The sequence below is a fragment of the Zonotrichia leucophrys genome, unplaced genomic scaffold (assembly GCF_028769735.1).
Source record: "Zonotrichia leucophrys gambelii isolate GWCS_2022_RI unplaced genomic scaffold, RI_Zleu_2.0 Scaffold_143_115142, whole genome shotgun sequence".
NCBI lineage: Eukaryota > Metazoa > Chordata > Aves > Passeriformes > Passerellidae > Zonotrichia > Zonotrichia leucophrys.
The window spans coordinates 87,513-99,937 of record NW_026992348.1 but is presented as its reverse complement, the minus strand read 5'-3'; the positions used below and the strand labels follow the sequence as shown (position 1 = coordinate 99,937).

Sequence of the window (12,425 nt, the reverse complement as noted above, 5' to 3'; positions counted from 1 at the left end):
AATCCAGGATGGATTTAGGACCAACCCAAGAGGATTTAGGAGCACCCAGGATGGATTTAGGATGGTCCAAGAGGATTTAGGAACATCCAAGGGGATTTAGGACCACCCAAATTTGGGCCAATCTGGATTTGGGACCACCTGGACCAACCCAGGCCAATCCAGGATGGATTTAGGACCAACCCAAGAGGATTTAGGATCATCCAGGATGGATTTGGGATGGTCCAAGAGGATTTAGGATCATCCAAGGGGATTTAGGACCATCCAAATTTGGGCCAATCTGGACCTGGGACCACCTGCACCGGCCAATCCAGCCCCTGGATACCAGGATGGATTTAGGACCAACCCAAGAGCATTTAGGATGGTCCAGGATGGATTTAGGAACACCCAGGATGGATTTGGGATGGTCCAAGAGGATTTAGGATCATCCAAGGGGATTTAGGACCATCCAAATTTGGGCCAATCCGGATTTGGGACCACCTGGACCAACCCAGGCCAATCCAGGCCCACCTGGGCTGACCCGGGTATAAATACGGGCGCGGATTTTGGGGTTTTTTTGGGGATTTTTTGGGGATTTTTTTGGGGTTTTCAGGATTTTTGGGAATTGCGGCGTCGCTGCCGTCGGAGCTACGGGGGGAGGGGAATTTTGGGGTTTTTTTTGGGTTTTTTTGGGGTTTTTTTTTGGGGTTTCTCAGAGTTCCGGAGCCGTGGAATGTTCGGGGTTCAGTCGTCCTCGGTGCCGCTGCCGGAGCGATCCTGGGGACGGATTTGGGGTCAGAAATGGGGATTTTGGGTTCAGGATTTGGGATTTGGGGTCGGAATTTGGGGTGGGATTTGGGATTTATGGGGTTTGGGGTCAGGATTTGGGGTCGGAATTTTAGGATTTGGGGGATTTGGGGTCAGGATTTGGGATTTGGGGTCAGGATTTGGGGTCGGAATTTTAGGATTTGGGGGATTTGGGATCAGGATTTGGGGTTTTAGGATGGAATTTGGGGTCCAGGATTTGGGGTTCAGGATTTGGGATTTGGGTTCAGGATTTTGGTTGGGTTGGATCTCTCCAAATTTGGGTCAGGATTTGGGTATGGGTCAGGTTTTGGGGTCAGGATTTGGGTTCAGGATTTTGGGTTTGGGGTCTCTCCCAGAATTTGGGGTCAGGATTTGGGATTTGGGGTCAGGTTTGGGATTTGGGGTCAGGATTTGGGGTCAGATTTGGGTCAGATTTGGGGTCAGATTTGGGTCAGATTTGGGTTTGGGATCTTCACCAGGATTTGGGGTCAGGATTTTGGGATTTGGGGTCAGTTTTGGGGTCAGGGTTTGGGATTTGGGGTCAGGATTTGGGTCAGGATTTTGGGATTTGGGGTCAGGTTTGGGTTTGGGTCAGATTTGGGGTACAGGATTTGGGTCAGGATTTGGGTCAGGATCGTGTTTGGGGTCAGGGTTTTGGGATCATGGGTTTGGATGTTGGGGTCAGGATTTGGGGTCAGGATTTGGGGTTTGGGGTCAGTTTTGGGGTCAGGATTTGGGATTTGGGGTCAGTTTTGGGGTCAGTTTTGGGGTGGGTTTTGGGGTCCCACCTCCTCCTGCTCGTCGTCGCTCTCGTCGTCGCTCAGGAGGGGTTTGGGGCGCCCCCCCCGCCCCCCCCGGCGCCGCCCGCCCTTGCCGCGTTCCGGAACCTTCTCCTTGCGGCCCAGGCGGATCTTGACCTTCACCGAGCGCGCTGGGGGGGGGCGGGGGAATGAGCAATCCCATTGATCCCATCCCAATCCCAATCCCATGGATCCCATTGATCCCATCCCATCCCAATCCCAGATCCCAATCCCATGGATCCCATTGATCCCATCCCATTGATCCCATCCCAATCCCAATCCCATGGATCCCATTGATCCCATCCCAATCCCATGGATCCCATGGATCACATTGATCCCATCCCATTGATCCAATCCCGATCCCAATCCCAATCCCGATTCCAATCCCAGATCCCGATCCTGAATCCCAGTCCCAATCCCATTGATCCCACTGACCCCATCCCATTCATCCCATCCCATCCCATTCATCCCATCCCATCCAATCCCATTGATCCAATTCACCCATCCCAATCCCAATCCCAGATCCCAATTCCAGATCCCAATCCCATTGATCCCATTGATCCCATCCCATTCATCCCATCCCAATCCCAATCCCAATCCCAATCCCAATCCCAATCCCAATCCCAATCCCATTGATCCCATCCCAATCCCAATCCCATGGATCCCATTGATCCCACTGACCTCATCCCATTGATCCAATTCACCCACCCCAATCCCAATCCCAATCCCAATGATCCCACTGATCCCATCCCATTGATCCCATCCCAATCCCAATCCCAAGGATCCCATTGATCCCACTGACCTCATCCCATTGATCCAATTCACCCATCCCAATCCCAATCCCATTGGTCCCACTGATCCCATTGTCCCCATCCAATCCCATTGATCCCATCCCATCAATTCCATCCCATCAATCCCATTGATCCCATTGACCCCATCCAATCTCATCGATCCCACTGACCCCCATTGATCCCATCCCATCAATCCCATTGATCCCATTGACCCCCATTGATCCCATCCGATCAATCTTATCGATCCCATCCCATCGATCCCATCGATCCAATTCCATTGACCCCATCCAATCCCATTGATCCCATCCAATCAATCCCATTGATCCCATTAGATCAATCCCATTGATCCCATTGATCCCATCGGATCAATCTTACCGATCCCATTGATCCCCATCGATCCCATTGATCCCATCCAATTGATCCCATCCCATCAATCCCATCAATCCCATTGATCCAATCCCATTGATCCTACTGATCCCATTGATCCCATCCCATCAATCCCATTGATCCCATCCAATCCCATCAATCCCATTGATCCCATCCGATAAATCCCATTGATCCCATCGATCCCATCCGATCCCATTGACCCCATCCAATCCCATTGATCCCATTGATCCCATCCCATCAATCCCATTGATCCCATCGATTCCATCCAATCCCATTGATCCCATCGATCCCATCTGATCGATCCCCTCGATCCCATTGATCCCATTCAATCCCATTGATCCCATCCGATCCAATGCCATTGATCCCACTGATCCCATCCGATCAATCCCCTCAATCCCATGCGATCAATCGCATTGATTCCATTGACCCCATTGATCCCATCGATCCCATCTGATCGATCCCCTCGATCCCATTGATCCCATCCGATCCAATGCCATTGATCCCACTGATCCCATCCGATCAATCCCATCGATCCCATTGATCCCATTGATCCGATCCAATCCCATTGATCCCATCGCTCCCATTGATCCCATCCCATCAATCCCATTGATCCCATCCGATCAATCTTATCGATCCCATTGATCCCATCCGATCAATCCCATTGATCCCACTGATCCCATCCGATCAATCCCATTGATCCCATCCGATCAATCCCATCGATCCCACCGACCCCATCCAATCCCATTGATCCCATCCAATCAATCCCATTGATCCCATCCCATCAATCCCATTGATCCCATTGATCAATCCCACCAACCCCACGGACCCCCGGCGCACCCTCGGACTCGGAGCCTTCCTCCTCGGCCTCCTCCTCCTCCTCGCTGTCCTCGCCGTCGCTCTCCTCCTCCTTCTCCACCTTCTGCCGCACGCTGGTGAACACCGACTGCAGCACGATCGAGTCCTCGTAGATCTGACAACGGTCACTCGCGGTCAGCTCTGGTCACTCATGGTCACTCGCGGTCACTCGTGGTCGGTCGTGGTCAGTCATGGTCAGTTCTGGTCAGTCGTGGTCAGTCATGGTCGGTCGTGGTCAGTTGTGGTCTTGGTTCAGTTCTGGTCAGTCATGGTCAGTTCTGGTCAGTCATGGTCACTCGTGGTCGGTCATGGTCAGTCTTGGTCAGTTCTGGTCAGTCATGGTCACTCGTGGTCACTCACGGTCACTCGTGGTCAGTCGTGGTCAGTCATGGTCACTCGTGGTCACTCATGGTCACTCGTGGTTGGTCACGGTCAGTTGTGGTCGGTCGTGGTCACTCACGGTCGGTCATGGTCAGTCTTGGTCAGTTCTGGTCAGTCATGGTCACTCGCGGTCACTCACGGTCACTCGTGGTCGGTCGTGGTCAGTCATGGTCAGTCGTGGTCGGTCGTGGTCAGTCTTGGTCAGTTCTGGTCACTCGTGGTCACTCGTGGTCAGTCGTGGTCAGTCATGGTCAGTTCTGGTCACTCGTGGTCGGTCATGGTCGGTCGTGGTCAGTCATGGTCAGTTCTGGTCACTCATGGTCACTCGCGGTCACTTGTGATCGGTCGTGGTCAGTCATGGTCAGTTCTGGTCAGTCTTGGTCACTCGCGGTCAGTCGCGGTCACTTGCAGTCAGTCACGGTCAGTTCTGGTCACTCGCGGTCAGTCGCGGTCACTCACGGTTGGTCGTGGTCACTCATGGTCACTCGTGGTCACTCATGGTCAGTTCTAGTCGGTCATGGTCAGTCTTGGTCAGTTCTGGTCAGTCGTGGTCACTCGTGGTCACTCGTGGTCAGTTCTGGTCAGTCGTGGTCAGTCATGGTCAGTTCTGGTCAGTCGTGGTCACTCATGGTCACTCGTGGTCGGTCGTGGTCAGTCTTGGTCAGTTCTGGTCAGTCGTGGTCACTCATGGTCACTCGTGGTCGGTCGTGGTCAGTCATGGTCAGTCATGGTCACTCGCGGTCACTCATGGTCAGTTCTAGTCGGTCGTGGTCAGTCTTGGTCAGTTCTGGTCACTCGTGGTCGGTCGTGGTCAGTCTTGGTCACTCATGGTCGGTCGTGGTCAGTCATGGTCAGTTCTGGTCAGTCATGGTCACTCGTGGTCACTCATGGTCGGTCGTGGTCAGTCATGGTTGGTCTGGTCGGTCGTGGTCAGTCATGGTCAGTCATGGTCACTCATGGTCGGTCGTGGTCAGTTCTGGTCACTCATGGTCACTCGTGGTCACTCATGGTCACTCGTGGTCGGTCGTGGTCACTCATGGTCGGTCGTGGTCAGTCATGGTCGGTCGTGGTCAGTTCTGGTCAGTCATGGTCACTCGTGGTCACTCATGGTCACTCACGGTCACTCATCAGTTCTGGTCACTCATGGTCACTCCTGGTCACTTGTGGTCAGTTCTGGTCAGTCTTGGTCATCCCTGGTCATTCCAACTCATTCCAGGCCATTCCTGGTCACTCCAGGTCACTCCTGGTCAGTTCTGGTCTTCCCTGGTCACTCTTGGACATTCCTGGCCACCCCAGATCCCACCCCAGGTTGTCCCATCCAGGTTCTCCTACCAGACTATTCCAGGTTGAAGGTTTGCGTGTTCTCGCCCAGGTTCCATCCCACCACAGATCCCACCCCAGGTTGTCCCCTCCAGGTTGAAGGTCTGGGTTCTGGCCCAGGTTGTCCCTCACAGATCCCACCCAAGGTTGTCCCATCAGGGTTGTCCCACCCCAGGTTGTCCTACCAAGGACCCCTCCAGGTTGAAGGTCTGCGCGTTCTGGCCCAGGTTCCATCCCACCACAGATCCCATCCCACGTTGTCCTACCAAGGACCCCTCAAGGTTGACCCAGGTTCCATCCCACCACAGATCCCACCCCAGGTTGTCCCACCCAGGTTGTCCCATCAGGGTTCTCCTACCAGAGACCCCTCCAGGTTGAAGATCTGGGTGTTCTGGCCCAGGTTCCATCCCACCACAGATCCCACCCCAGGGGTTGTCCCCTCCAGGTTGTCCTCTCCAGGTTGTCCCCTCCAGGTTCTCCTACCAGGGACCCCTCCAGGTTGAAGGTCTGCGCATTCTGGCCCAGGTTCCATCCCACCACAGATCCCACCCCAGGTTGTCCCCTCCAGGTTGTCCCCTCCAGGTTGAAGGTCTGGGTTCTGGCCAAGGTTGTCCCTCACAGATCCCATCCCACCACAGATCCCACCCCAGGTTGTCCCCTCCAGGTTGTCCCACCCAGGTTCTCCTACCAGGGACCCCTCCAGGTTGAAGGTCTGCGCGTTCTGGCCCAGGTTGTCCCTCACAGATCCCACCACAGATCCCACCCCAGGGGTTGTCCCCTCCAGGTTGTCCCACCCAGGTTGTCCCCTCCAGGTTGTCCCACCCCAGGTTCTCCTACCAGGGACCCCTCGAGGTTGAAGGTCTGCGCGTTCTGGCACAGCAGCATCACGTCCTTCTCCAGGTCGTTGAGGCTCCGGTATTTGTGGTTCCGGATCCGTTCCTGCCCGGGAGGAACCGCGGTCACGGTGGGGCCTGGTGGAGCCCAGGAGATCCTCCAGGAACCTCAAGGATCCACTGGTGGACCCCAGTAGAACCTCCAGGAACCTCCAGGAACCTCCAAGAACCTCAAGGAACTTCAAGGATCCACTGGTGGACCCCAGTAGAACCTCCAGGAACCTCCAGGAGCCATCAGACCCCCCAGACTCCAGTGGACCCCCGTAGATCCTGGTGGACCCTGGTGGGGCCCAGTGGATCCTGATGGACCCCAGAAGGTCCTGGTGGATCCTGGTGGACCCCAGTGGATCCTGGTGGACCCTGGTGGACCTCAGTAGATCCTGGTGGATCCCAGTGGACCCTGGTGGACCCCAGTGGACCCTGGTGGACCCCAGAAGGTCCTGGTGGACCCCAGTAGATCCTGGTGGACCCTGGTGGATCCTGGTGGACATTGGTGGACCCCAATGGATCCTGATGGACCCTGGTGGACCCCAATGGACCCTGGTGGACATTGGTGGACCCTGGTGGACATTGGTGGACCCCGGTGGATCCTGGTGGACACTGGTGGACCCTGGTGGACATTGGTGGACCCTGGTGGACCCCAATGGATCCTGGTGGACCCTGGTGGACATTGGTGGACCCCAATGGACCCTGGTGGATCCCAGGAGGTCCTGGTGGACCCCAATGGATCCTGATGGACCCTGGTGGATCCTGGTGGACCCCAATGGACCCTGGTGGACATTGGTGGATCCTGGTGGACATTGGTGGATCCTGGTGGATCCTGGTGGACATTGGTGGACCCCGATGGACCCTGATGGATCCTGGTGGACCCCAGTAGATCCTGGTGGACCCAAGTGAATCCTGGTGAATCCTGGTGGATCCTGGTGGACCCCAATGGATCCTGATGGACCCTGGTGGATTCTGGTGGACCCCAATGGACCCTGGTGGATCTCAGGAGGTCCTGGTGGACCCTGATGGACTTTGGTGCACCCCAGTGGATCCTAGTGGACATTGGTGGACATTGGTGGACCCCAATGAACCCTGGTGGACCCAGTGGACCCCAGTAGATCCTGGTGGACCCCAGTAGATCCTGGTGGACATTGGTGGACCCTGATGGACCCTGGTGGACCCCAATGGACCCTGATGGATCCTGGTGGACATTGGTGGACCCTGGTGGACATTGGTAGATCCTGGTGGACCCCAATGGACCCCGATGGACCCTGGTGGATCCTGGTGGACATTGGTGGATCCTGGTGGACCCCAATGGACCCCGATGGACCCTGATGGACCCCGGTGGAGGCCAGGAGCTACCTTGATCTTCTTGAAGTCCACGGGCTTGCGGATGAGCTCGTAGTACTCGGGGAGCTCCTTGCGGGACGGCAGCTGGATGAAAACCTCGCTGAGCTGGCGCCCGCTGCTGCTGCGGGGGGACACGGGCGTCAGCGCCGCCTTCGTCGCCACCATCATCATCATCGTCATCATCGTCATCATCATTGTCATCATCGTCACCATCATCATCATCATCATTGTCATCATTGTCATCATCATCGTCATCCTTCATTCAACCTTCATCATCTCCATCATTCATCATCATCATCATCTCCATCATCATCATAGTCATTGTCATCATTGTCATCATCATCATCATCATCTCATTATCATCATCATTGTCACCATCATCATCATCATCATCATCGTCACCAGCATCATCGTCATCATTGTCATCGTCATCATCATCATCATCATTGTCACCAGCATCGTCATCATCATCATCGCCAGCATCATCATCTCATTACACTCATCATTGTCACCATCATCATTGTCATCATCATCATCATCGTCATCATCATCGTCACCATCATTGTCATCATCATCATCACCAGCAACATCGTCATTGTCAGCGTCATCATCGTCATCATCATCGTTGTCATCAGCACCATCATCACATCGTCATCATTGTCATCGTCATCATCATCATCTCATTATCATCGTCACCATCATCGTCATCATCGTCGTCACCAGCATCATCATCGTCACCAGCATCGTCGCCATTGTCATCGCCAGCATCATTGTAATCATCGTCACCAGCATCATCGTCATCATCATCATTGTAATCAGCACCATCATCATCGTCATCATTGTCATCGTCATCATCATCATCATCATCATCATTGTCATCATCATCATCATCATCACTGTCATCTTTGTCATCATCATAATCGTCATCATTAATTCGTCATCATCATCTTCATCATTGTCGTCATTGTCACCATCATCATCGTCATTGTCATTATCATCATCGTTGTCATCGTCACCAGCATCATCATCGCCATTGTCATCGTCACCATCATCGTCATCGTCATTGTCATCGTCACCATCATCATCATCTCATCGTCGTCATCATCATCGTCATCATCGTCACCAGCATCATCGTCATTGTCATCATCGTCACCAGCATCATCATCGTCATCAGCACCATCATCACATTGTCATCATTGTCATCATCATCATCATCGTCATCGTCATTGTCATCATCATCATCATCATCATCGTCATCATCATCATCATCACCAGCATCGTCATCAGCACCATCATCACATTGTCATCATTGTCATCATCATCATCATCATCATTGTCATTGTCATGATCATCATCATCTCATCGTCATCATCATCATCATCACCAGCATCGTCATCAGCACCATCATCACATTGTCATCATCATCATTGTCATCATCATCATTGTTGTCATTGTCATTGTCATTGTCATTATCATCGTCATCATCATCATCATCCCAGTGTCCTCCCCATCATCATCATCATCATCATCATCGTCTCATCATCATCATCATCATCATCATCATTATCGTCATCATCATCATCATCATCATCATCATCATCATCATCATCATCATTGTCATCATCATCATTGTCATCATCATCATCATTGTCATCATCATCATCATCATTGTCATCATCATCATCGTCATCATCACATTGTCATCATCATCATCATCATCATCATCATCATCATCATTGTCCTCATCATCATCATCTTATCAATCTCATCCTCATCCTTGTCCTCCTCCTCCCATCATCATCATCATCCCATCATTCTCATCATCCTCATCATCTCATTATGAGAAAACTCCAGGACCATCTGGGACCCTCCAGATCCCTCAAGAACCCCCAGGAACCTGCAGGAACCGCCCATCCTGACGTGTCCTCCTCACCTGTCCTTGTACTTGATGACAACCAAGAACCTCCAGGCCCATCTAGAACCCTCAGGAACCTCCAGGAACCCTCAAGAACCCCCAGGAACCTGCAGGAACCCTCAAGAACCCCCAGGAACCTTCAGGAACCTGCAGGAACCGCCCATCCCGACGTGTCCTCCTCACCTGTCCTTGTACTTGATGACAACCAGGAACCTTCAGACCCACCAAGAACCTCCAAGAACCCCCAGGAACCTGCAGGAACCCTCAAGAACCCCCAAGAACCCCCAGGAACCTGCAGGAACCGCCCATCCCGACGTGTCCTCCTCACCTGTCCTTGTACTTGATGACAACCAAGAACCTCCAGAACCTCCAGGCCCATCTAGAACCCCCAGGAACCTGCAGGAACCCTCAGGAACCGCCCATCCTGACGTGTCCTCCTCACCTGTCCTTGTACTTGATGACAACCAGGAACCTTCAGACCCACCAAGAACCTCCAAGAACCCCTCAAGAACCCCCAGGAACCTGCAGGAACCCTCAGGAACCTGCAGGAACCGCCCATCCCGACGTGTCCTCCTCACCTGTCCTTGTACTTGATGACAACCAAGAACCTCCAGGCCCATCTAGAACCCTCAGGAACCCTCAGGAACCCCCGGGAACCTGCAGGAACCGCCCATCCCGACGTGTCCTCCTCACCTGTCCTTGTACTTGATGACGGCGTCCACGATCTTGCGCATCTTGCGCGTCAGGGGCGGTGGGTTCGGGGACAACTTCTCGGCCGGGGGTCGCCCTCGTTTCTTCTGCTTCCGGATCTCCTCGTCCTTGTCGCGGCTCCGGGCGCCCGCCGGGGGTCCCGGGGGTCCCTCGGGCTCCCGCTTGCGCTTGCGAGAGGACTTCTTCTGGCGGACCTCCTCCTCGATCTCCTCCAGGGTGCCCTCCTCGATGGCCTGGTGGTGGAACCAAAGGGATTTAGGATCTACAGGTGTTTGGGATCTACAGGGGCTTGGGATCATCTCAATCCAGAGGACTTCTCCTGGTGGACCTCCTTCTCCTGGATCTCCTCCAGGGTGCCCTCCTCGATGGCCTGGTGGTGGAACCAAGGGGATTTAGGATCTACAGGGACTTAGGACCATCTCAATCTCAGAAGGTTTGGAATTTGGGACCATCTCAATCCCAGAGGACTTCTGGTGGACCTCCTCCTCCTGGATGGCCTGGTGGTGGAACCAAGGGGATTTAGGATCTACAGAGGTTGGAGATCCATGAGATGGTGGAGCCAAAGAGATTTAGGATCTACAGGGGTTTGGGACCATCCCAATGCAGAGGACTTCTTCTGGTGGACCTCGTCCTGGATCTCCTCCAGGGTGCCCTCCTCGATGGCCTGGTGGAGAACCAAGGGGATTTAGGATCTGCAGGGGTTTGGGATCATCCCAATCCCAGAGGACTTCTCCTGGTGGACCTCCTCCTCCTCAATGGCCTGGTGGAGAACCAAGGGGATTTAGGATCTACAGGGGTTTGGGATCATCCCAATCCAGAGGACTTCTGGTGGACCTCCTTCTCCTGGATCTCCTCCAGGGTGCCCTCCTCGATGGCCTGGTGGTGGAGACAAGGGGATTTAGGATCTACAGGGGTTTGGGATCTGCAGGGTTTGGGATCATCTCAATTTTGAGGGTTTGGGATTTGGGATCATCTCAATCCAGAGGACTTCTTCTGGTGGACCTCCTCCTCCTGGATCTCCTCCAGGGTGCCCTCCTCGATGGCCTGGTGGTGGAACCAAGGGGATTTGGGACCATCTCAATCTCAGAGGGTTTGGGATTTGGGATCATCTCAGTCCCAGAGGACTTCTCCTGGTGGACCTCCTCCTCCTCGATGGCCTGGTGGAGAACCAAGGGGATTTAGGATCTACAGGAGTTTGGGATCTACAGGGTTGGAGATCCATGAGATGGTGGAGCCAAAGAGATTTGGGATCTACAGGGGCTTGGGATCATCTCAATCCAGAGGACTTCTCCTGGTGGACCTCCTCCTCCTGGATCTCCTCCAGGGTGCCCTCCTCGATGGCCTGGTGGAGAACCAAGGGGATTTAGGATCTACAGAGGTTTGGGGTCTACAGGGGTTTGGGATCATCTCAATCCAGAGGACTTCTGGTGGACCTCCTTCTGCTGGATCTCCTCCAGGGTGCCCTCCTCGATGGCCTGGTGGAGAACCAAGGGGATTTAGGACCATCTCAATCCAGAGGACTTCTGGTGGACCTCCTTCTCCTCAATGGCCTGGTGGGGAACCAAGGGGATTTGGGATCTACAGGGGTTTGGGATCATCTCAATCTCAGAGGGTTTGGGATTTGGGATCATCTCAATCCAGAGGACTTCTCCTGGTGGACCTCCGCCTCCTCGATGGCCTGGTGGAGAACCAAGGGGATTTAGGATCTGCAGGGGTTTGGGATCTACAGAGGTTGGAGATCTGCAGGATCTACAGGGGTTTGGGATCATCTCAATCCCAGAGGACTTCTTCTGGAGAACCTCGTCCTGGATCTCCTCCAGGGTGCCCTCCTCGATGGCCTGGTGGTGGAGACAAGGGGATTTAGGATCTACAGGGGTTTGGGATCATCTCAATCCAGAGGACTTCTCCTGGTGGACCTCGTCCTGGATCTCCTCCAGGGTGCCCTCCTCGATGGCCTGGTGGAGAACCAAGGGGATTTAGGATCTACAGGAGTTTGGGATCTGCAGGGGTTTGGGATCATCTCAATCCAGAGGATTTGGGATTTGGGTCTCCTTGGGCTTGGAGATCCTTGGGATTGGAGAACCTTGGGATTGGAGATCTTTGGGATTGGAGAACCTTGGGATTGGAGATCTTTGGGATTGGAGAACCTTGGGATTGGAGATCCTTGGGATTGGAGAACCTTGGGATTGGAGATCCTTGGGATTGGAGAACCTTGGGATTGGAGATCCTTGGGAATGAAGAACCTTGGGAT

The 12,425-nt window shown here is 53.8% G+C and overlaps 1 protein-coding gene across 1 annotated transcript in view; it reads right to left on the bottom strand.

The window, feature by feature from the left end:
• Positions 1-466: 466 nt before the first annotated feature.
• SMARCA4 (SWI/SNF related, matrix associated, actin dependent regulator of chromatin, subfamily a, member 4) overlaps positions 467-12,425 on the bottom strand; it is a 75,008-nt gene continuing 63,049 nt past the window's right edge. The window contains exons 34-39 of the mRNA XM_064737961.1: positions 10,157-10,407; positions 7,561-7,669; positions 6,155-6,256; positions 3,599-3,731; positions 1,572-1,714; positions 467-753 (exon numbers count right to left, since the gene is read on the bottom strand). Coding sequence (XP_064594031.1) covers positions 721-753; positions 1,572-1,714; positions 3,599-3,731; positions 6,155-6,256; positions 7,561-7,669; positions 10,157-10,407 — 771 coding nt within the window. The 3' untranslated portion in view covers positions 467-720. The remainder of the gene's footprint in view (positions 754-1,571; positions 1,715-3,598; positions 3,732-6,154; positions 6,257-7,560; positions 7,670-10,156; positions 10,408-12,425) is intronic.